At 39.0% G+C, this 26,087-nt stretch overlaps 1 protein-coding gene across 3 annotated transcripts in view; it reads left to right on the top strand.

Moving 5' to 3' along the window:
* The window catches only part of asic2 (acid-sensing (proton-gated) ion channel 2), a 522,441-nt gene that overhangs the window by 381,994 nt on the left and 114,360 nt on the right, over positions 1 to 26,087 (top strand). The window contains exon 1 of one of the 3 annotated variants that reach the window (XM_026916896.3): positions 6,352 to 8,729. The exons of the other annotated variants lie outside the window; for them this stretch is intronic. Within the exon in view, the coding sequence (XP_026772697.1) occupies positions 8,061 to 8,729 (669 nt within the window). The 5' untranslated portion in view covers positions 6,352 to 8,060. Of the gene's footprint in view, positions 1 to 6,351; positions 8,730 to 26,087 lie in introns of those variants that run through there. 3 annotated transcript variants of the gene reach the window in all.

Consider the following 26,087-nt stretch of genomic DNA (forward strand, 5'->3'; position numbering starts at 1 on the left):
ATGAAATTGTTTTGCAGCATTTCTGTAGAATCCAAAGATAACACAGTTGATATATAACCTCATATGTGCTTTCATTACTGGCATTGGCTTGTGCTTTTGTGTAATTACCATTCCACAACCCAGCTCTGCACAGACTTTAATTGTAAGACATTTATACCCGCAAAACACATTACACTCTCACACACTGCTAATGAGCACTGCCAGTAATTGGCACAATGTATTTTGTTCTTCTCTTGTAAATTCTGGAGTCTTGATTGATTTTGCATCACTCTGCCCTGTAACACCAGTTTACTTATTAAACATTCAAGACAGATTGAAGATGTACGAGTATGTATGTGCATGTGTGTATGGAAGACTGCTGTATGGTTACAAATAAATCCATTGCCTGTCAAGTTGTTCTACCTTTACAGTCCAATAAGCACAGGGATAAAAATAAGTGACACGTTTGTTCTCTATATTAACTTTTAATTTTCCCATATCTGTCATTGAAAAGAAAAACACTTTTTGGTGTCTAACCAAGATTTTCAGCAACCTTTTCATCACTCCATAACATATTCAGCAGACAAGAGCCAATTTCAGAATATTGGAATTTAAGCACCTAATTTCCCAGTGTCAGGTACAGGAATTTTGCTTGAGTATGTACGAAATTCCGCATACCAAATGGAGCAAGTGCATAGACATTACTGACACAGTAATTTAATTAATTGGATTAATATACAAGGCAAAGGAGTGAACATACCAGCATGAGTCACAATATACACATGCATTAGGCATAAGAAGACAGGTAACAATGGCAAACAAGAGACATTTCACAGTATATTAATTTCTGTGTGTGAAGTAAACTCGGTAAATGTCAGTTGTGTAGTGTAGGCTGTGTAAGATGCATCAGCATTGATTATAGCCCAATGTTTCATCTGAAGTGGGGTGTTTCCAGGGAACGATGCTTCAGCAGAAAAATGGTATTATGAAAAGAATCGTTTATGTAGCTGTTAGTTTTGCTTTTGTGTGCCCCAAAGCATTTTCTGGAAGAGAGGTTTAGGAATAAGTGAAGTCCAGGGAGGAGAGAATTTACAATAATCCTAGTGGCCTGATTTAAATTGCTACAGCTCTGTGAGGGATTGAAAGTTGCAGTGGATTGCTTTCTCAGTCTATCTCAACTTGATAATACCCCAGAGTTCTTTTTTGGATTGTGCAGTACTGGATCCTGCTTTTGATGATTGACCTTTAGAACTGTTGTGCAGTGCTGAGTTTCTTTGTCTCAAGAAATGCATCCACTTTTGTGCTTTGATTGTGATAGAAATGAAAAGATCTTCTGAAAGCCTGGAATGTTCATGGTTCTTCCTGCTTGTGTGATCCCCTTGCTTAATTAACATATGACTATGTGCTTTCTGGTCTATGTTTCATTTTATTGATCATCGTGACCATTTAGAGATGGCATGCACAGTTTATATCTTGGTATATCATCCTGTTTCAGGTGGTGAGGAGAATCCACACTCTATCCTTTCACCTAAGGCTCCTAAGCACTCTTTTCTGTGTTTCACAGCCCCCTTCTGAAATCATTCTTACATTTCACATTTATACTCATTTTGCTGACATTTTTATCCCAAGCGACTCGATACAGGGGAGTTGCAGTTGAGGGTTAAGGATCTTGCTCAAGGGCTCAGTAGAGGCAGCTTGGCCACTTCCAATCAGTAGCCCAATGCCTTAACCACTGAGCCACCACTGCCCGTCACCTACAACAATTCTGCAGTCATCTTTTGTTTGGTTTCATGGGGCTATGTGTGCATGGCATCAAAAGCATTCCACAGACTGGTGGAATGCTCATGGCAACATGCCTCAACCATGACAATTATCAATAGTCAGGTGGAAGATGGGGTCACAGGGCATAACATAGCTGTATGCTTGAGCTTGGTGCATTCATGCTTATTCTTCTCTTGGAAGAGAAGTCTCTTGGACTAAGTTTCAATTGAGGGATTTACCCATTTTATCTTTGTAAAATATTTGAACTTGCCTCCTGGTGCAGAAGTAACTTCAGATGACAGGCATATTACGCCAACAACAGCCATCATTTTTAAGAGTTGACACTCCCAGATGCCCTTTAGCACTAGGCAATTCATACACTTAACACTCCGTGTAATTAGACTAATGAACAGATGGTTACATTGGAGCTATAATATGAAAACCAATGAATAGACTGCCCAGGTATCTTAAGTTGCATGCCTCCAGTCCTCAGACAGAATAATCTACTTCCTATTCTAGTGACACTTGTACCTGAAGAGCTGGAGGTTTATCATGACCTATGTTAGGTCGTTAGCAAGATCAACTCTACTTCCATATAAATTGCTCAAGCCTATAGGCATGTGGTTTGTAGCTAGGCCACCACATGATCACCACAGTACTCCACAGACAAAGGCTTTGGAAGATGATATTTGTGAGGCAATTCAGAATGGACTGATAAATCCTACTTCATGTCATTTAGATGGCTTTTTCTTTGTCCCTAAGAAAGGTGGAGGGCTATACCTATGTATTAAATACTCAGGGCTCAACACAACTGCAAATATGTAAGTAAATGTCTATTCCAGCTGCGTTCAACCTGCTGCAAAGCCAGTTGCCACTCTGAGTATAGTATGGTGCCTTTTGTGCACTCTAAATGTCTGGCTGTGGATGACCTGCTGAAGGATTGCATCTAAACTTATAGTTTTCAAAGATGTTCATCCATCTGTTTTCTGCACCGCTTATCTTACACAGGGTCACAGGGAGCCTGGAGCCTTTCCCAGGGGACTCAGGGCACAAGGCAGGGACAACCCATCACAGTGACACACTCACAATTTAGAGATGCCAATCAGTCTACAACACATGTCTTTGGACTGGAGGAGTACCCAGAGGAAACCCCAGAATCATGGGGAGAAAATGGAAATTCCGCACACAACGGGCGGAGGTGGGAATTGAACCCCCCAACCCTGGAGGTGCAAGGCAAACATGCTAACCACTCAGCGACCGTGCCCCCCAGTTTTCATAGATGTGCAAAAACATACTCGTAATGCTAAGCTAGAGAAAGATGAGTTTCATGTACCCCAAACCCCTGAAATTCCTAAACATTTTTTATTATCGGCAGACATTTTTTTGTAGGCAGCAGTCCACTCATTTTAGGTTTAATGAAACACAAGAACCTCCAGCACTTCAGAAAAGCTAAACATACTGTATAAACCCAAGACTGGCAAGGTGCAAAATGTTTGTCAGGCATTGCTTCTGATGGTCTCACATGACAGAGGATATGTCTGTACATTCATTCTTCCTGGACTTTGTGACAGGTCTACCATGTCTGTAGTTAACTCCATTATATTTGCCATTCTTACTTTTTCAAAGGCCTCTTACTTTGTACTATTATCTAAACTCGCTAAGTCAACAGATGTGTGGAAAGAAGTGGTGAGATATCATGGATCACAGCATTCCTGCTGATATAGTATCATAGCCCACAGTTTGCCTTCAGCTACTGGCAAGCTTTTGGTCATTATTTACTATCCCTATTAGCTTCTCTCCACATTACTACCCCCAGAACAAATACATAACCCATAACCTGCGAAATGCCTGCTTTGTGTTGCTCTGGCAGCTCTGAGACCTGGGTATTTATGCAACCAATTGGTCAGCTCTTTGAAGAGCATTTTCTTTTGGGGTCCAGGACTCAAAGCTTAATCCTTTCTAAGTCAGCAGACCTTAACCATGACTTTCATCTGGAGCATTTGGATCACCTGGGGCTGCCTGGAGGCAGTCATAAGTGTCACAGATATTATCTTGGCTCTTAGCTTGAGCTTGACATATTCATGCTGATTCTTCTGCCAAAGTCTTGGATTACGGTTTGGCTTGTTTTATGTTTACATAATATTTGCACTTTGAACTTGCCTGGTGGATTGAAATACCCATTTCTGGGACTGTGTTCAGAGTCGCTCATTTATGAAACACCTCATTTTGTGGGATTATTAACCAGCAATGCTCTTGTGAACTACTTACCAGGTGGTTGTATTCAATGAACTATGAAACTTGCTCATCTTCTGTGCATTTTCTTAATGGACTTTGCAATGACTTTTTCTGTCACTAAGAACTTTGTGCCTTGCAAACATGCTTGTATATATATTGTTCTGTCTTTACATCTAAATTAATTTAAGTTTGCTTTCATTCTGTGTGGTACTTTTGGTTTACTTGAGGCACCTCTCAGTTTTAATTGCATTATCTGCAAGTGTATTCTATGTCATCCTTCATGACAAGTCAGGCCAGCACAGAACACTGACTGTGACATTCCAGCAGCTGTCAACACAGAGTCCTGAATAGAAGCTGAGGCTAGAAAATGAAGGGTGGCAATGAGCTCTGTCAATGCACAGCCCTTTAGCAAGGCCCTTAACCCTCTATTGACTGTGAATAGAACTGCTTGTGTCTGTGTCTTAAGAAGTACTAAGAGACACTGTTCATATGCCCTGTCTTCTTTTAATATGTTTCTTTAATAATAAAAACAAAACTAATGCAAATAAAATGTGGAGTGTCAGTGCAGTGTGCATAAAAGTGCTTCTAGTCCAGTTACTGTAATTGATTTAAAACATTGTTAAAAAAATTTTATTGATTCAGGTTTGGCACAGTTAAGAGCTGAGTATGCCAAACCTGTAGGCCAAAGATGGCATAGCAAAAGTGCAACGTAGACACAAAAATAAGAACAGATGAGCTTAAAATGAAGTACTTATTTAGTGTCATTTTATTCCTTTTAAAGAAAAGACAGCATTATTGTACAAATATGTACTGAGGTGATTTGATAATTAAAGATGACATTCTCTGAGGGAATCAAAATGTGCCACCAATACCTGAAATAAATAACTTGAAATTTGAAAATGTTATTATTATAGTATATTATGACATCTAGAAACTTTAGAGAGGACCTTTTCCCCTATGTTTATTAGTGTGGGTGTGTGTTTGAGTGTAGATATGCTGCATACAGCAGATTACATTTTGTTTGGTATTTCTGTTCTCCTGCTATGACTGTGACTCCTCTAGATAAATTCTCTGTGGATGATTTAAATACAGAATGTCATACGGAGGTTAAAAATGGCAGTAACCTTGAACGATGTGCTTTGACAAGGCAGAATGAATGTGTGAGTGTGGAAATGTCTCTGAAGGTGCATTTGCATGCTGTGTTACATGTTCAGGAGAGTGACTGCATGTCTTTATTTTTATGTTTTGTCTATTTTATATTCTATACTATATTATGTTTTTTTTATGTAGTCAAATCCAAAAAAAAATCACAATCCAGCTGCATAGCGAGTAGGCCGAGATAAATTATAACCCAAAATGGGGAAAAAGGCAAGGGCTTAACCTGGAATAGGTGGAAGTAGGAAATACTTAAAAACACATAAATCAGGGATAGAACTTAATGAAACAAAAGCATGATAATATTTCCTAACGAGACATTGATACAACCAGATAGAAATAGACAAACTAATCAGAAGTAAAAGACAGTACAGGTGAACACAGTCAGGCAACAAACCAATGACAGGGCAGGAGTGGAGACAAAGGGATAAACCATGAGACTATTATTATTGCATTTTATCTTTGTGTGACTTCTTAGATTGAAACATTCATAGTTTTATCATGGTTATAGCATTCCTTAATCACAGTAATTACACAGTTAGAAACACAGTCATACTGTTTGTATCACTGTAATAGTCTTAACAGCTCTAGGCTGAGATTGGCTTGAATAAGTCTGCCAGATCAATAAATGAAGATATGAATGTAAACGCTGTACAGAGCATTGGCATGGCATGCCTTGAGAGCAGCATCTACTGTATTATGTACTGTTATTTTTAAAATTGTGCACAAGAAAAATTTATCATGAAGACAGATTACAAGAGATCACAAGCAGTGGCGCTTTCTTCCATTCTCCCTCTCATGTTTAATATTCAAATATTTAAATATTTAATGTTCAATATTTAAAGGCTGTTTATCTATGACTTTGATGTCTTCTCTTCATCTCCTCCAAGATAGTCTATAGACTTTTTAGTTGTATGCATGTGTGTGAAAGTCACCTGTGTTTCTGTGTTTGAGTTTTTGGAGGAAATGAAATTGGTGACAGAGAAAAAATAAGAATATACACACACACACATATATATATATATATATATATATATGTAAAAACAGGACAGAGGAGTAAAAGACACTATGGAGAGGAATCGAGTACGGCAGAGAGAGGAACAGACCACATGAATGATTGAGTGAGTGAGGGAGGGAGGGAGGGAGGGAGGGAATGCAAGAGAGAAAGGGGGGGAGAGAGAGAGAGTTGGCATGGACAGAAGCACTTGCTGTGTGAACGTGGACAAGAGCAGTAGGAGGAGAAGAACAGTGGAAACATATTGCCAAAGAGAGAGCGAGCAACACAGTGCAGCAGCAGTAGCAGATCAGTGAAGCACCAGAGCGAATATATGAACACACACACCAGGACAAAAAGCTACTAACACACTTGCATCGCTTTGAAACAGCAAAGCACGGAGCGAGCTTAAAAGCAAGGGAGGACTCCTTTTTGATTGACATGACAAGGAGGTAGGACTTAAAGGCAAGTTGATGAATTTGGTTTTCCAGTGTGATGTATTGAAGTATGGAAGCATGATAATCCAGTGGAACATGATCATGACTGAAGATTCCTGCTGATGGTGAGGATGTAAATGCCAAAAAAGAGAGCAAAGAAAGAAGAGAGAGCGTGTCAGAACAGATTTCACATTAGCAGCGGTCAGCTCTCTGCAGGCGGTGTATGTGTATGTGTATGTGTGAGCTAGCGTGAAGTGCAGCTCCCCTCTCACACCAGGCAGCTGTCCTCACTCGCTCACAGGAGAGGGCAGCCGAGGAGAGAAAGAGAGATACTGGAGAAAGAGTGCTGAACGAGAAAGAGAGAGACAGATGGCACAGATGGAAGTGAGAAAACAAACACACAAGCGGCAGGAGGAAGCCGGACAGAGGGACTCTAAATGAAGATCAGCAATCGGCAGAAGTGGCACCGTGGGTTGAGCTGCAGGGAACACGTAGCCACAGAAACCTAACAGAGGAAACTGATGGAGAGAGCGATCACAATCACAGACAAGACGGATGGACTAAACAGTCTGGACTATTGACTCTGGCTCTCACTCTTCCTCTGCTCAGTGAGCTGGCACAAAGCCACCCTGCACTTGTTTTCTCTGTCTTCTCTGTCTCATTTTTTCCTTTATTCATTCAAACTTTCCATATTTGCTTCCATCTGTGTGTATGTGCATGTTTGCGTGTTAGCGTCGGAGCTTGGTCAGAGGCTGCAGGCTGTCTTTCACCAGAGTTAAAAAGAGACACAGTTCCTCAGGACACATTAAATAGATGGACTGAATGAAAGATACAAGGGCAGAAAGAGAGACAGAAAGAGGGAAAGAGAGAGGGATAGGTTAGAGGTGTTGCCAGGGAGCATACTGTGCCACCACATGAGCTGAATCCTCTGTGTCTTAAGTAAGGGTACTAGATCTTTTACTTTTCTAACATCTGTGGTTTTGAGCACTAGCTGAGCTGTCATGAATGCACTTTGTCATGTCATTGTCAGTGTAATGTTATTAGCTGAAGTAATAAACATTAGGTAGTCTAGTAATAGAGATTAACAATAAATATGAAGAAGACAACAATGGCTTATTCTCCATGGTTTAATCACTGGCAGGTTCTACAAGGCTCCTGGATCAAAACAGGGTATTTTTGTAGCTCGAGTTTTGTGGTCTGATTTTCTTCCTGGTGTTCCCCTGAAAGAAAGAGAGAGAGATAGAGAGAGGTAGCTTAGAGGTCGTGCCAGGAGGTTTATAAGCAGTAGGCAGAGAACTTGAACCAGCTGTGTAAGTGAGCTAACTCCTTTACTTGTTAGTTTATTTAATATTGAGCTTCAGTAGAGCTGCTGTGAATCAGAACTTCACACATAACAATGTCAAACTGAAGCACTAGCAAATTTTAGAGCAGGGTACTTTTTGGGCATTAGTTGTGTGGGTTCATTATCCCTTGGGCATTCTCTTGCTGCCTGCTGCCCCATGATTGCTCCTGGCACGGCACCCTGGCTAGGAAATGAAGCCGTGCCCTGTGCCGCTCTAGCAACACTGTGGACATTCATGGCTCGGGAATTCCCGCGCCCTCGCCGATCCTCATCCTCGGTGCCCAGTCAAGTGCCCAATCGCCGCCGCTTGCCCCTGGCACTACGTACCCGCCTGCATGGCCTTCGCCACGCCTGTTCCCCAGCCTCTTCACCAATTCGTAGGGCACTCTGGACACTGGCACTGTGCACTGCGCTGGGCCTGCTGCTGTCATGGTCCTCAAACCGTGTGCTGCACTGGTTGGCTTTGCCCACGGCCACCAGAGTGCACACGCAATGGGCACGCCAGCTTGATTTTCCCACCATCACTATCTGCAACAACAACCCGGTGCGACTCCCGCACCTCACCAAGAGTGACCTGTACTTTGCCGGACACTGGCTGGGCCTGCTGCATGCTAATGGGACAGCACGCTCGCTAGTGCTCGAGCTGCTGCGTGGTGAGCGTCTTGCTTGGTTTCGCAAGCTCTCTGACTTTCGGCTCTTTCTCCCACCGCGCCGCTTCCCAGGGACCAGCCTCGAGTTCCTCGACCGCCTTGGGCACCAGCTGGACGATATGCTGCTTGCCTGCAAGTATCGAGGAGAACCATGTGGTGCTCATAACTTCTCCACTGTGAGTTTCTCTTTTTCTTCTATTTTTGTTCCTCTCTCCTTTTTCAGCTCTTATTGCAGCTTCTTTCTTCTGCTGTTCTATTCACTACTTTACAATGCATTGTAAAATTTATTGTGAAATGTCTAATATATTTGGAGATTCCATTATTAGCAGCATAAACAATATAGTGATAAATGCTCAACATGGGGATAAAACATGTTATAAAAGAAAAATATATTTTCAAGTTCAAGTAGAGCTACACTCATTAATGTTAGAATAAACTAGTATTTTACACTTTTAGCAAGAGTTGAAATTGTGCATTTTAGTCAAAACAGAGCATAAGGCTTGAGAGACTCTCATTCCAGCCCCTCTACACAAGCTTTCATTCAATAGTGCTGGACTCACTTTTTGACCTTGCATTTACACTAGTGACCATTCATTTTCTATGTACGTGTGTGACATGGCACCATGATTTCAGCAACAGCAGCAAGCGACAAACGATTAGGGTTAGGGTTAGTGGCAGAGCAACAAGTGACATTGACCTGGGATTTTCTCAATTTTATTTATTTATTTTAATTTTAATTTGTGCTCCAATGTTTTCTGCACACACAAAGACACAACAGGTGGCTCCTCCCTGCAGTTAGCGCCCATTTACTGTTTAATGCACAAAAATAGAAAAACCATGGTTCCATCTTGTCGTGTCATATACAACCTCTGATTAAATGTGTATGGAGACATTATGAAAAAAAAGCTTGGTGGGAAGTAGCAGAGATTGTTGTGCCTCTAATAACTATAGGTAGCTAGTACAGTTAGCTTTCTAATCTGCTAACCCACTTAGTAGTGCACCCCTGCAAGTGACAACAGTAGTTTCAGGGTTTTCTTCACACCATTCGCACCGTTTTTCCCGTTGATCATTAATTAGTGTCAGTGTTAATAAGCAGTGGTGACTGAGTGGTTATGGTTCTGCACTACTGACCAGATTACCAGTGAGTAATCTTTTGGACACTTGAGCGAGACTTTTAATCTTGTGCTGTGCTACTGAATTACTGAAATATAATATTGGATTTTGCCTCACTTGTAATCCACTATGGATAAAAGCATCTGCCAAATGTAGAATATAAATGTAATTGTGAGTTGTATGTGGTCCTGCATGGGTTTGGTTTTCCTTTCTGTTTCTCACCACCTGTTAGAGAGAAATGAAGACAGATGTTTTCTTTGTACAACCATGATGCTGTTCTGAAGGTGGGTGTTTATGTGTGTGTGTGTATGCTGTTCTACCACTTAGTCCTTACCTCACAATTAGGCAATTTTTAGAATTTCACTTAATTAGGCCTTGTTTTGCTTTATTATTTACTTATTTACTTATTACTTATTATTAAATCTAACTGAGCTTAGTTCAGATTCCTCTCATAATCTGTTAAACTCTCCCTGAGCTGGGCATCATGAAACTAAAGGCCACTGATCATTCAACCATTATGTTCTGTTTATCCTTGTCCTTAGTAGTATTTACATGAGGAAAATTACCCATTTTCAGAGCCAGGTTACACAGCTGCTTAAGATAGTTTTCTAGACTCCTTATTCAAATTATGCAAATTACCTGCACATAGTTCACACATCCAGATTTTTCTTTAGTCTACGACCACCATCACTATATGCACACACTCTCTAAACAATTTTAGACACCGGAAGTGAAGGACAGTAACCCCCACCCTCCCCCCACACATCTTTGCTGACAAATATAATACAATATAACATTAAACCAAGAAATAATTTAAAAGATAAAAAAATGAAACAGTAGAACAGATGAAAAAATAAAACAAATAAAATATTATATATGAAGATGAAGATGACAAACATTAAATAGGAATCTTGTATTTTGGTAATGTTGCTGCATGAATAGTCCTACTTGTAATGATCACATTAATTACTGCACATATGATTTCATTTACCAGTATGGCCCGAACGATCATAATTTGCCATTTTATAAAATAACACTTGATCCAGCACCTCCTGTAGTCTAGAATTTAATTTTTTTAATATCATGCTCCAACAGATACAAAATCATGGTCTTGAAATCATGATGTGTAGGCTATTTTATCATGCTTTTAATTCACTATTTTAAATCGTTGAATTAATAAGATAATGCCAGTGTTTATAAGTTCAATGTTCCTTCCTCTAAAGGAAATGTGACCATGGTTTGAAGGAAAATCTACTACGCTTACTGCCTGCTTATTGTTACTGTTACATATTGTGGTTACATCAAACTGTCAGGCAGTGACTGCTCCTTGCAGATATCAAGAAACCGATATCAAGAAACAAGAAAAAAAAATAAAAACAAGAAAAATGTGCTTAAGTCCATGATCAGGATCATATGTAACTGAGACACGCCTCTGTTTACGGGAAACTCCACCCCATGTGTGCAACTCTTGCATAATGTCTGAATAGTGCTTAAGTGGTAAGTGCAATTTAAGTAATAACTCCTTAGTAAGCATGTGTAATTCAACTCAGGAATACAGGAATATAGGAATACAGCCCTATATAATTAGTACAAGGCTGAGCAGTGCATATTACATTGAAGGAAAGAGAAATCAGCTGACTGCAGCTAACTGCAGCTCTGTCTCATGCAAATATCAAGTCACCTCTAATCTCTCAAGAAGTCTAATATTTCTATATTGTAGGGGCTGTCTATTACCCAAACCTTTTTCCAGTCCATATTTTTTTTTTTATCAAAAACGAATCTTGATAATTGAAATATATCTCAGTATCCTGTTCACACACCATTTGCTTTTCTCCAGACTGAATTGCTTCCATGTATTCTATTTAAATGATAACACATTTATTCTCCTAACACAAAGTTGTCATCTCTTAATGAGACCTGATAGTGATTCCATTAGTACGGGTTCTCTATAAGCTTATGCTTTCGTCTTCCTTACTCCTTTTATTCAATAAGATCGTATGATGAAACAGTGTATGACAAATTTAATAAAATAATAATATCTGATGGAATAAAGATGGTCCTCTTGCTCCTTGCTGCTGACTGGACTTACTGGTCTTTTAATTGTAATGTTGGTCTTTCATTTGTAATGTTGGACTGGACTTCAGTCAATCTGTGAGGTAACTCAGTTATTAATTCATATGTTTTCTTCACCGTGGTGATGGTGTTTGCATGTCGTATCCATCAGCATCTGAGAATAGATAGGCTGCATTTGCTTTAACGCGGTATTGGATTAGTGATGATTCCAGAGTCTTGACTTTTCCACCAGGACGTCTGTGTGTCCCACCTCTCTAATACAGTGTCATCCCTTCAGCTGGGAAGTGTTAGCCAAAGCACCTTTCAATCTGTCCAGCAAAGTAGCTAGCAGTTGCCTGTATCTGGTGTCTATTTGAAATAAACTTGCTGAAGTGTGTGAACAAAAAGTCAACAGTGGGCAGGAATATACATTTAGACAAATTGGTGTGCAGGGACAGGCTGAACCACTCGAGTATTTGAGAAAAGGAGACCTTTTTCTTACACCTGGGGAGTGCAAACCATAAATCCAAGGTGCAGCTCTTTCCATACTATCAAATCAGATGGTTACAGTAGAACTAAGATTGATTTATCAGTGCAGCAGGATGTAGGACAGCACTTTTCAGTGAGTGCATCTGTTTTTCATAGTGGGAATCAGGAAAGGCTGGTATAAATGAGCTAGCAGGGCTAAGCCACTCTATTTTCCAGACTATTTGGACATCAACTATTGTCTTAAGGTGGATTATTTTGGATTTTTGTCGAACTAAGTACAGCCACCACCAATAAGAAAAATAGGCTGAGTTCACTTGGTGTAAAAGGTCATAAAATCTAATGAAATTGTACTGTACGTCCAGCAGCAGACTGAACCATATACATCTATATTCATCAAAATTCAAAATATGCTGTTAATCTGTTGATAACAATGCGTGTTTTACTGACCAAAAATAATTTCTAATGAGCCCACACACACTTTTTCTTCCATCCAGGTTTCTCTTTATATAATAATAATAAGTCCTGTGCACAGTTTTGCAGAAATGTTGCCGTCTCCTGTTCAGTCCACAGCTTAAAGTTGTACTCAGTATGATTCTTGACACCATTTTGCTGTCACTGACAATTATTTCTGTCATGGCTAAACTGTGTGTGAGATGCACAGTATGAAAGGTTAAACTGTGTCTGATAAATGTGTTCCAGTGAGTTGTCAGAGGTTGTGACAAATTTGTGTCATATCTAGTTAGCATGGCCAGTATTTTCTTTTTTTTGCCACGTTCAGATCATGAATTCGGGATGATGGTAAAATTTCTCATTTGCCAGTTGGAAAGTGGGAACTACAGCAAATGTCTTTGCTGTCATCAGCATAGTGTGGTTGCTTGGTAACCATATTCACAAGCTGTAGGCTTGTGACCAGCTTGTTTCATGAGTTTGAATCCTCGGCAAACTAGACTGTTACTGAAAGAAAAAAAAACATGCACGTCATGTAAGCAGTAAAAAATTGAACAGTGGCAACAGCATTTTCTGTGTACATGTTCTCTTCTTACTTACATGTACTCTTCTTCTGAAGCTTCTGCACAGAAAAGTAAGTCAGTAGTTAGTTATAAGGCCAGCTTTAAAGTGAGTCAGTCTGATATCTTGCAGCTCTACTGAAATGGCAGAAAGCCTGAAATCTCATTGCTTAATTCTTAAACCTGATTGGTCAGAACATGTTGATTCATTTTCTATAACAGCAGCTCTGGCAGGCATTTTGACAGCAAATTAAATTATAGGTCTAAATTAATGTGCTCACTCTAATACATTATTGTTTCTATAGTAACAACTTATTCACAGGGGCTTATATGGCAGACACGCCACATAATCTAAGTCTAATAATAAACAGATTTTTAAAAAAGTGTTTACTTCACACAAGAGAAAAAGAAAGGCTCTTAAGGGAACAGCTGTTTATAGCTGCTATGTCATAAGTGATAACAAGAACCAACTTGTCTCATAACTATGAATTGTAAAAATCAATGGTTAAAAGGTGTGAAGAGTCATTGGCAAATTGCTGTTGTGTAAGAGGAGCAAAACACTTCAGAACACTGTTATAGGAAGATAGTCCCTGGTGTGAATTACACCAATGAGCCATAACATTGAAACCACTGACGGGTGTAGCACACAAGCTAACATTAAGCAAATTGCTTGACACATATTGATTTTGATAACGCAGTAGAAAAAATAAACATGCAATAGAATTCTGTTTGTGTTTGTGTGTTAGTGTTTGTGTTAGTGTTTATCAAACAACTAGCATTGAATCTGTTTGCGAGATCAGATTACGCTATGGACTACCTAGCTAGCTAACCATATCACCAAGCAAACAAACTGATAAACAAATTTGGTCACAAATTTGGACTTAATTAAAGGTAAGATTATAACATACTATATATTATTACATGTTTGGTTAGATGAACATGAACAGTTAACTCATCAGCAACACGATTTGAAGTGAATTTGAGCATTTACCTTCCTCTTAGTGTTCATACAACCTGCTTCAGATTACACTGTGGACAATAAACTGGATGTTGTCTGTTTAAGATGAAACCTGATTGGCTCTTACTTTTTTTTCTGTGAAACACAGTTGGACCTTATTGTTTCTGTGATGCTGTGACAGTTACTGAGTGTGCTGGAATGCTTTTTTGCTTGTCAGAGCTTGGCAGATTTCTCCAAAGCAGAAACACAAAGATCAGGAGTAAGTCATGTTTCCTACACTTGTACATTTCATAATACTGATGTGAACTTGAGAACTCAATATGTGGCAGAAGACCACATCTGGTTTGACTCTTGTCAGACAAGTACAGGAATCTGAGGCTACAGTGGGCACAAGGTCACTGAAACTTGGATAGTTGAATATCTATAAAAAAAAAATAAAAAAAAAAAAAGACCAGGCAATACTTTTTTCCCCCAATCTTCAACTGTCCAGTTACCAAGGTCTTGTTCCCATGGTTGCCTCAGGTTCCTGTTCTTGGTTGACCGCGTATGGTCTTCTGCTGTTGTAGATCAACCACCTCAAGGATCAATTTGATGATTTTCTGCTCACCATGCTTGTAAAGGGTGCTTATTTTAGTTACAGTAGAATTCCTGCCAGCTCCAAGCTGCCTGGTCATGCTCCTCTCATCAACAAGGCGTTTTTGCCCACAGAACTCTGTACATACAGATTTAAGGTGCATCTGATCCACAAGAGTTTTATCATTTACATTTACTTAACATTTCCTCAACTTCACTTGTTTTAGCTCAGAAACACCTTTTCAGATAGATCTAGTGATTTATATAAAATGTCTGATCTTGTCATGTGAATGACAGAGATTGCAGTACTTTCAACTCTCATTACATTCCAACACATTATGATTAGCTACACATGTATAGCTGTTAAATAGTATGGAGATATAAGTGTAAGTGGTTGGCTGCTTTGCAGAACTCTCAGTTTACTCCCTGGACTGATCTCCTTGTTGGCATCAAGCTGAAGGAGAGCAGAGTTCTCATCCTGTTTACAGCTCTAATACTCAGAGTTCAAGGCAGTGAGTTACTTCTCCAAGGACTTGTATGCTCAGTTAAGCTTTTGCTTAATGGTGTTCATTATGTTCTGATCACTGGTTAGTATTTAATGGAATCTACCATATACATCTTTGAAAAATAGAAATTCTCAAACATATGTATGGAAATACACACATTAAGAGATTTAATGACCTGAGCATTCATTTCTTCATTCATTCATCTTTAGTAACTACTTTATCCTGGTCTGGGTCATGTTGATCTGGAGCCTATCCTGGGAACACTGGGTGTGAGGCGGGAATACACCCTGGATGGGAGGCCTGTCCATTCCAGAACACCATGAAAGCACACGTTCATACCTAGGGGCAATTTAACATAATCAGTCCCCCTACCGGGAATTGAGAGGAAATTGGAGAACCTGGAGAAAACCCACATGGATACAGGAATAATGTGAAACTCTGAACCAGATCTCAGGATCAGACTGGGGGCTCTGGAGAAGTGAGGCAGAAATGCTACCCACTGAACCACCCAGCTATCCTGACCTGAACATAATATTTATTACATACAGTATATTGAGTGCATTAAGTTTTATTTTGGATGTTTTATTACCTTTTTAGTAAGGCATTTCTGACCTATACAATGTATAAAGGAGTTCTAGTGTTGCTAGTATTGTGGAACTGAATGCTAAGTTAGAGGAGAGGTCACTAAAGTTTGCAGACAAGCAAGGCCATCCTTCAGCAAATTCAACACACTTTCAAGTCACAAATATACTGTAACAAAGCATCCTTCTAAATCAAGTACAAGGAAAGCTCAAGTGGTTTCGCCATGAAATATAAATGCATTGCCTTGCTCTTACTGTGCCGCAGAGAAAAAAAAGAGTTCAGGGTTCAAAACTAAGGGAAACATTCAAGGCCTTAGTGCAAGCTTCTGGAAAGCCTTACTTCTCTTATGCAGTTTATTGTTTGCTTGTTCTGGCACTGAGGGCAGCCGAAGCTCTGAAAATCAACAGGGAACCTCAGTATCGATTCTGCTGCTGATATACTGACCATGAGCTTTAATTTCAAAACAGAGATAATCTACTGTTAGATTTAGGGGCGTCTTTTTTTCCTCAGCATGTTTTTGATATAAAGCCATCAATGACATCTAGAAAAAAATGGCAATGTAGGCTTAGCAGCACCAGGTCAATCATTACATGGCTAAAGTCCATTTTAATCTGTGTCTCTTTTGTCAAAACTAATTTATCTCAATACATTACTCATACATTGTCATTACAGTGAAAACTTTGTGATTATAGTGATATAGTGAGCATAGAAGCTCAGTAGATAAGGTTTTAATCAGAAGAATGAGTTCAGGTCCCAAAACTACAAGAGAGCCATCATTGTGCAGTCAAGCTGAGTTCATTTGTTTGTTTGCTTTTTTATTCATTCGTTCCCTTTCAGTAAGTGCTTTATCCTGGTCAGGGGTTGTTGGTCCTGAGTTTATCCTGTGAGGCCGGAATACACCCTGGATGAGACGCTAGTCCATCTGTGTCTAATTGTAACAGTGTATAATTATCACAATGGGTGCTTTGTTATACTTTCGGGAGTTTTGATTATATTAAGGTAGTAATTTTAAGGTTGTTCTTTGAATTATCCCACATACAAGCTTGCTAAGAATATATCTCTTTTAGCTTCGAGTCAACATTTTCACACTGTCTTCACTTTCATCCCATTTTGCTCAACTTTGTAGTGAGTGAAGTCAGTGAGTAAAGACAGGACACAAGTGTGTAGGCTCATCATGTGATTTATTTAGGGCAATTAAAGAATGATAACCAGGAGTCAAAGCATAGGCATAGACAACATAATTGTAGGCATAGCCAGAAACGTAGGTCAAAATACACAGGCAAGGCTTGACATGAAGACAAACATGAAGACAAGAATCACACATAAAGCAACAGATGCATGATAAGACAAACTAATAGGGTACGCGTAGACAAACAAATCAAGAGCTAAACACAGAACAGGAGCACACAATGGGTTACAGACCAATGACAGGAGAGGGGGCGAGAGGACAAGAACCAAAACAAAAACACATGGCAAAACATACACAAAAGCACATGGAGTACAAGGAATAAGCATTACCAGCTTTGTGGTTTATAAGTAGTTTTTTGGTGTGTTTTTTGGCCGAAGGTTAAAAGGTTAAAGAAAGAAAGACAGAAAAAAAGAAAGAAAGAAAGAAAGAAAGAAAAAAATATTCAGTGATGCTGAAATGACTTTGAAATGTGTAGTACGTGAATGGAATGGATAAATTGCTGAGGCTATTTGGCTGTAACTGACAAAATTCAACTCTCCAGCTCATTCTTCTCACACACAGCTCTCACACAGTTCAGATGTTTTAGAGCAGGGGAAACCCCTCACAACACCTTACAGTGCAGGATATTTTCATTGATCAGGATTGCTCTAAGCCATACTCTTAACACAGAACTTGTGATTAAGAAAGACTTTTGCATTCTGGGAAGGATTTATTAATCTACTGCCATAGTCACATTCACAAAAGCCCCAGAGCTCTCATTACCACTCCATTGTAACTCTTGAGCATTAAATAGTGAAGTGCAATCAGTCAGCTTTAGAACCTCTTAGACTTTACTGAGCACTTGCATCATTTTCTGAAAAGTGTGTCTAACAGGCTAAAAAGGCTAATAGGAATCCATCTTTGGACTCTCCAGCTAATGTGTTTTCTGTTTTTGCTTCAGAGATGCTCTACAGAAACAGTACAGTAAGTAGGAGTGACACTGCCTCACCTTCTCATGGAAAAAAACACTGGATGAGAACTATGCAGCTGATAATAGCCTAGTAATAGAAAAAATTACACTCAAGACAATACTCAGAGTTGAGTTATGCATGTGTAGTGAGGATTTAATACAGAAATTGAACACATTGCCTTTAGTGCTATTCAGAGAGTTAAAGCAGAATCTTGTCCCAGTTACATGTGGGACAAGTAGATATTTAATAGATATTTCTTGTATATTATTTGCTGGGTTTGATGCAACCACAATATGTCATACTGAAAATCATGTTTTGGCAGTAAATACACTGAAGTAAAAAATGTGGTATGCTATTTCAGGCCAATATTAAAAACACAAATAAGACACTATTAATTAATTAATAATATGGTCTTATAAGTCCACTTTTTTGACAGCAAAAAAAAAAAAGATGCTATTTCCAACAGTCCACATTTTCTATCCCCTAAATTTTTCAGGTTTAAAGGCAAGTAATTGTATATAAAGGCAGCAGTCTAGATGCTTTTTGAAAAACAACAACAAAAAATTCGAAATAATCAAAAATAAATAAATAAAAATTGTAGCAACCTCGGAAGTGTGAACTACTTACAGGTAATTTGCATAATCTGAATGAGGTGCCCAGGTTACTTCCGTAACCTGATTCTGAATACAAGCAACTTTAGCACTCGGTGAAATCCACTCAGCTAATGAGAGAAAAGGGATTACAAAAAGGTTGTTGAACTAAAAGAAAATGAATGAAGCTTTAACCTTTAACTTTACAGAACACAGTCTCATCACCGGGTCCCTTTTTTCTTCTGTTTTTTTTAATACGAGAAGAGTGCCTCAACACTGTTGTAACACTTTCCTTCTTTCTTCTCCAAAAGCAATGTTTTTGCTGATGATCTGTCTGTATCTAGAAGCTGAAGCCAGCTGAATGTTTGTAGACAGGCACTTCACATTTCACAGCAGTCCTAGCCAAATGCAGCAGTGACTGACAACAGCATGCAATAATCTGTCATTATCATTTTGAAAAGCAATTCAGCTGTTTCGTTTCAGAAACTCTGCTAGAAGGAGGTATTACCCCAGCAACAATAGTTAAACTTCCTGGCTGTACAAAACCTCTGAGGCTTTCTTAAGACTATTTAGTATTACCAAGCAGGGGAAAGGATAGATGTTCTGTGAAAGCTTTTTTTTTATAGGAAATCTCTGAAGGTTGCTTAATTTAATTTCCACATCATTAATTATCAGGTCACCTTGAGTCAACAAGCTTTATTACATGATACGTATTGTCATTATCACATTGTGCAAGCCTTTGGCTTTGCATATACAGAATAGCAAAATTCCAACTTAATACTCTCCACATTACCCAGTTATACTGATTAACTCTACAATACATGTATGTGCATATGCTCAGCATGTAGGAATAATGACCTGGTAAAAATGATTAAGCTCTGATGAATTTGCCTTTGAGCTTAATAGTGTGCATGCAGCATTTAATCTTAAAGATGTTTACAGCACCATGCTGCAAAGTGACTGAGTTCAGGGGGAAAAAGAATACTGGTGGCACAGCATTGCGGATTTGCATTGCAGTGGACAGGCACTGTAGCAATAATCAATATTTCAAATAGAACAAAAACACTTGAAACTGTGCTTGGGCAACAAGGATAAAAAAGCTTAATCTGCACCTTACACATGAGACAAAGACAAAGGCCAGAGCATTGCATCTCAATGCTCTAATTGATATTTTCTTGCATTCTTCATCTAATAATTGAGGTGAGAAGAGAGGTGTCTAGATGAAAGACACATTTGACATAAGTATATGATATGAATTTCATACTGCCACGAACAAACAAATAAATAAATGACAAACATATTACAAACCACCACAAACAACACCATCACCACCAACATCACCACCACCAACAACAACACAACTACCGCCACCAACACCAACAACACTACCAACAACAACACTACACCAACAACAGTAACAACACTACCAAACAAAACAACAAACAAATGGCAATTATATTACAATCCCCCACAAACAACAGCAACATCATCATCACTACCAACAACACCAACACTACTACCTCCAACAACAATATTAACAACAACATTAATAATAATAATAATAATAATAATGTGGTGCAGTAACACCCTGTGTATAGGGTTTCAATTCCTCTGTCTTCACATGCTCGGAGGGAGGAAATGAGAAGAAATGATTGTTATTGGCTTAACAACAAAACATTGATGAGAGAAGTGAGAGACACTGCTGGGAATAATGCACAGAATGATCAGGTGTGGCCAGGTGGGTACAGGGCCCATGGAATATAGGGAATGGTGTAGCTGGTTATCTTGTTTTTGGTTATCCTATAAGGCTGGGGAGTCCAATTCTATCTGCAAAAAGGCCCAGTGTGCCTGTAGGTTTTCAGTCCAACCCCTGCAGAAGCTACACCTGACAGTCAAACAAAATTTTATCTGAAAACCGAGACCAATTGATTAAACAAGTGGAATTAGGTACAACTCCTGCCTGGTTGTGCCTTTTGCAGATAAAACTGGATACCATGCCTGAGACTTAAATAATTCCCTGCCCTTCTATTGCAGTTACTATAAGTCTTTTATCTCAGAAGTACTGTTAAACTCTGTAAGGTAGGACCATCTTAGGAGGGTTCAAGTAAGCGTGTAAAGTGGGATTTGGGGTATCACACTTGGCTCTGTCAGCTTATTTTACTTTAAAGTCTAGTGTAGCAGATTTTAACTTAGGCTTTTCTTCAGTCTGATTGGTCAGAAGGTGTTTATTCATTTTCTATAACAGCAGCTCTTTTCATTTCTATAGTAACAGCTCATTTACAGGGACTTGTATTGTATGGTGGACACCCTACAGTCTCCAGTGTCAGCACTTTGTATTAGTCAGTAAGTTTTCCTCTTCAGAACAGAGGAGTTTGTGCTCTCCAGTTTCTTGGGAACAAGTTGCAGTTCTTTTGTCATATTAAACGAGAGGCTGGTGAATGATGACAGGAACGAACTTATTTCACAGACAATCCACAACAATAAATGTTGTTATCATTGGCAAATTGCTGTAATGTAAGAGAAATAAAACACTTCAGCACATGCTCTTATAGGAAAACAATCAACTTCATGTACATTTATATGAGTAAGTGAGAGCACACACATACCCCGAGGGTCTCTATAGAATAAACAAAGCAATGCTAATTATGTGTATATTTATTGCCGTGAGTTTGTTTGCAAGTGCTAATCTGCATATAATTGCCCAAAACTCAAATATGGAAATGTTGTCTTGTGGAATATTTGTTTTTACATGATAGCTGCTTGTTCAGTTTAACCATATTGTGTTGTTACACAGTTAGGCTAAACACGATGCTCATTTTATTTTGTCATTATTCTTAATACTATTGGTATTATTGGCTTAATACTACTTGTTTATTGTTCTTCCCAGGTTTGAGGGTTTTAAATGTTCAATCCCCTCTGAAAGAAAGTACTGGAACGGCAAGGCCAGTTGTTCTGTTTTTGCCATACACTGAAGACATTTGGGCTTGATCTCAAAAGATGAGATGACAGATCAGAATTTCAGCTTTCATTTCCTGATATTTACGTCTAGATCTATTAAACAACTTAGGACATGACACGTTTTGTGGCAGACCATCCAATTTTTAGGTGCGCAAAAGTATAGGAACAAAAAAAAATCTCAACAGGAAGTGAAACTATTTCAGACATTTTTTAATTTTTTAACTATTTCAAATGTTCTGCCACTCTTTCTTAAGATAGCATGCTAATGAGAATCTAGGATGGATGCATGCATTGATGGATGGACAGGTAGACAAACAGATGGAAAGACAAACAGATGGAAAGACAACCCAAAAACCTAATGCTCCACCACTAATCAAAATAAAGATCCTAATCAAAAATACAGTATTTTGTACCATATATGTGGTAATCTTGTGTAATCCCAATCAATCTCAATGAATTTATTTTCTTTACAACTCCATCCAACCTACATGAGATGTATTGATAGCTTTTTTCTTCTTCTCGTTTTTCTTCTTCTTTTAGTTAAAATGAGTAGATCATAATTATCCTTTGGCTGCTGTCTACATGGACTGCCCTGCTCTGCCTTAGAAAGAATTCAATGCTCCTTCAGCCAAAAATCTATCTCTGTTTAACATCACAAAGTATTCATCACCACAAACAGCCAGTAAAAAAACCCTAAGCTTCTCTTCTCACTGGCTTCTATACAACTTGAAACTTATTAATGGAATGCCAGCATGCAACTCGCTTTGTTTTCATTTTCTTGACTCATAACTTTTTCGCTGTTTGTTTCCAGTCCAGTTGATTTTTACAGTCCATATGCGCTCAGCATATGCACTTCATTTTGCTTCAGCCAGCCTGGATGGGTTTGACCTTTCAGTCCTATGAACTCAATTCTAACTGATCTTTAGCCATCTGTGTTTGCGGTTGGGCTTATCAAACCGACAGCTTGCCTGGTCACCTTCTGTGTCTTTGAACTGACTATTGTGCAGCAGTTCTTAAAAACATCATATGTAACCAGTGAGATCCGATATAGAATTTGGATTTCTGATTCTTGCTGACAGCATTGGCAACGGTTTCTGTGTCAGAGTGAGATTTAGCTGGTTAGGATGCTTGCTTTAAGTCTCTTTTTTCATGAGACTTAGACGTGGAAAATGATACACTCTCCTCCTATGCTGTACAGATGTAGAATAATTGTATTTGAGTACACACACACAGGACACACTGAGACATCCTGCTCTGCTCCTACACATACCACATGATTTTATAATTCACACCTAATGTTAATACGTACAAGCCTTGTCACTCCTCATTTTTTCGCTTGCTTGCGCTGTACCACAGATCTGTTTTCAGCGCGTGTGTTTATATGCCTGGCTGCACTGTTTTTCTGCAGGATCACGACACACACTGGATGTAAAAACAGTCATCTTCAGGGATTATTGGTGCTTGGATACATTTACATGAGTAAGTGAGAGCACACACATACCCTGAGGGTCTCCATAGAATAAACAAAGCAATGCTAATTATGTGTATATTTATGTGGACGTGGGTTTGTTTGCAATTGCTAATCTGTGTTTAATTACCCAAAAGTCAAATATGGAAATGTTGTCTTTGTGGAATATTTGTTTTTATGTGATAGCCATGTGTTCAATTTAACCATACTGGATTTGAGGGTATAAAATGTACAGTCCCCTTCAAAAGTATTGGAAAGGCAAGGCCAGTTCTTTTGTTTTTGCTATATACTGAAGACATTTGGGATTGAGATCAAAAGACGAATATGAGACAATAGATCAGAATTTTCCGGCTTTGCGATTCTTACTGCTGATGAGTGGTTTGTATCTTGTGGTATGGCCTCTATATTTCTGCTCTCATAGTCTTCTTTGAACAGCGGATTGTGATACTTTCAGCCCTGCCCTGTGGAGGTTGTTGGTGATGTCAGTGACTGTTGTTTTAGGGATTTTCTTCACAGCTCTCACAATGTTTCTGTCATCAACTGCTGTTGTTTTCCTTGGCTGACCTGTTCCTTGTCTAGTTGTTAGTACACCAGTGTTTTTTTTTCTTTTTCAGGGCATTCCAAATTGTTGTATTGGCAATGCACAATGCTTGTGCACTGGCTCTGATTGATTTTCCCTCTTCTCTCAGCTTCAAAATGGTTTACTTTACTTTACTCCCATAGACAGCTCTCTGGTCTTCATGTTGGCTAATCCTTTTTAACAACAAATCTAGTCTTCACAGGTGAAAACCAGGGCTCCAACCAAGAGTAGACATTCAGAGCTATTCATTTTTAAACAATAAATCTAATTCAATTCAATTCAATTCATTTTTATTTGTATAGCGCTTTTTACAAAGGTCATTGTCTCAAAGCAGCTTTACACAAACAAAAGTAAAGTGAAGTGTGTGTGTGTGTGTGCCGTCTCTGATGAGCAAGCAGGGCGACGGTGGCAAGGAAAAACTCCCTGAGATGGTGATAGGAAGAAACCTTGAGAGGAACCAGGCTCAACAGAGAACCCATCCGTCCAGAGTCAAGGGGGGGAGGTCTGGATCACCGGCAGCTCAGGAGTGTAGCTCGGCAGAAAGAGAAGGAAAGTGGTTAGGTACACTCACAGTCACCGTGTGGAGATAAAACTCAACATCCACGAGTCCCCCAGATCTACTCCTTTGATAAAAACACTAGTCGCTAAATGCTAGGTTAAATAAATAAGTCTTCAACCTCGACTTAAACACTGAGACCGTGTCTGCTTCACGTACATTAACTGGGAGACTATTCCATAATTTTGGGGCTTGGTAAGAGAAAGCTCTGCCCCCTGCCGTGGTTTTGGCAATGCGTGGTACTGATAGACAGCCTGCATCCTTAGAGCGAAGTAGGCGCGGCGGAACGTAAGGTACTAACATATCGCTTAAATACTGCGGAGCGAGACCGTTTAATGCTTTATAGGTTAGGAGTAATATTTTAAAATCGATGCGGAATCTTACTGGGAGCCAGTGTAATGTAGATAAGACTGGCGTGATATGCTCATACTTCCTAGTCCTAGTCAGGACCCTCGCTGCTGCGTTCTGAACTATCTGAAGCTTATTTATGCATCTAGACGAGCATCCAGATAGTAAAGCATTACAGTAATCTAATCTGGACGTGATAAATGCATGGACTAGTTTTTCAGCATCACTTAGCGAAAGTATATTTCTAATCTTAGCGATATTTCTGAGGTGGAAAAATGCTAACAGGGCACACCTGGGCAACAAGAAACACATGTAGTTACATGTTCCAATATTTTTGATCACTTGAAAAATGGGTGGGTTCAAACAAAAGGTGCCATGTTGTAAGATGTTAGACACATCTAGACGTATCAGTAAATGAAAGCTGAAATTCTGATCTATCGTCTCATGTTCATATTTTGATCTCAAACCCAGATGTCTTCAGTGTATAGCAAAAACAAAACAATTAGCCTTGCCGCTCTGATACTTTTGGCGGGGACTGTATTGGTGGGTCTCAAAGTGGGGTCCACAAGGATCCATGATGCATAGCCAGGGGTAATTTACAATGATGAAAATCAAAACCCACCATTATCAAAATGATATTATTATTATATTTATTATTGAGTTCTTATAATTATCAGCCAGTTTGAATTGAATAGCTCTGGTCTGTTCATTTAGGATCTAAATCTACCTCTGGATTACCTCCATAAAACTGCTTTGTGGCTATGTATGTTGTTAAATGTGAATTAATCCAAACTTCAATAAATCAAACACAGGCAGATCCATAAATAATGTCTGCCTAGAGGACCTAATGTGCCCTGTCGGTAGAAAGCTCTATGGCTAGAGCCAAAATATTATTGTATATTTAAATGTTCATGAAATACATTAGTGCAGAGGAATTTATTTTAAAGTTAAAGGAGTCCCTTGTTACAAAAAAGTTAGAGATCCCGTGGACTACAGTAAGCACTTATGTCACTGATTCATTGTTTAAAAGAACTGAGTGGCAGAGCAAGAGAAAGATTGACATTTAGATGTGATTCATGTACACACACAGTATGAGTGCGCTTTCAGTTGCAAAAAGTGAAGACAATCTAAAATGTATTGGATTCCTAATAATCTCATGAACAAGAAATTGCACACGCTGCAGCTGCTAAAGGATATTGCATTCACAATTGCTCTAATATTTAAATAAATTTTGTCACTTATATATGCTCATTACATTCCCTATACATATTTTTTGTCATTACATTGGTGGAATAAATGCCTCATTTGTAACACAGACTGGATGCTGAATAGCTTTCCCCCTCTAAGGCTTTCTATCTCACTTCGTGTGCTGTATAGTATCTCGCTACACGTGCTACACATATATGTTATGTGATATTTAAACCTATTTTAATTAAATCTGCTGCTTTACATGAGCAGAAGCAAACTTCTTTGTCTCAGAGAAAGATAGTGAAAGACAAAAACTTGCACACGCATATTATGCAGTTAAGTCCCAGTGGGGTATTTATTTATGTCCAGGAGAGGTTGGAGTTCCCAGTGAATCCAGGGGATTTGGTTAGTGAATTCTTTAGCATAG

Source organism: Pangasianodon hypophthalmus, chromosome 13, assembly GCF_027358585.1.
Source record: "Pangasianodon hypophthalmus isolate fPanHyp1 chromosome 13, fPanHyp1.pri, whole genome shotgun sequence".
NCBI lineage: Eukaryota > Metazoa > Chordata > Actinopteri > Siluriformes > Pangasiidae > Pangasianodon > Pangasianodon hypophthalmus.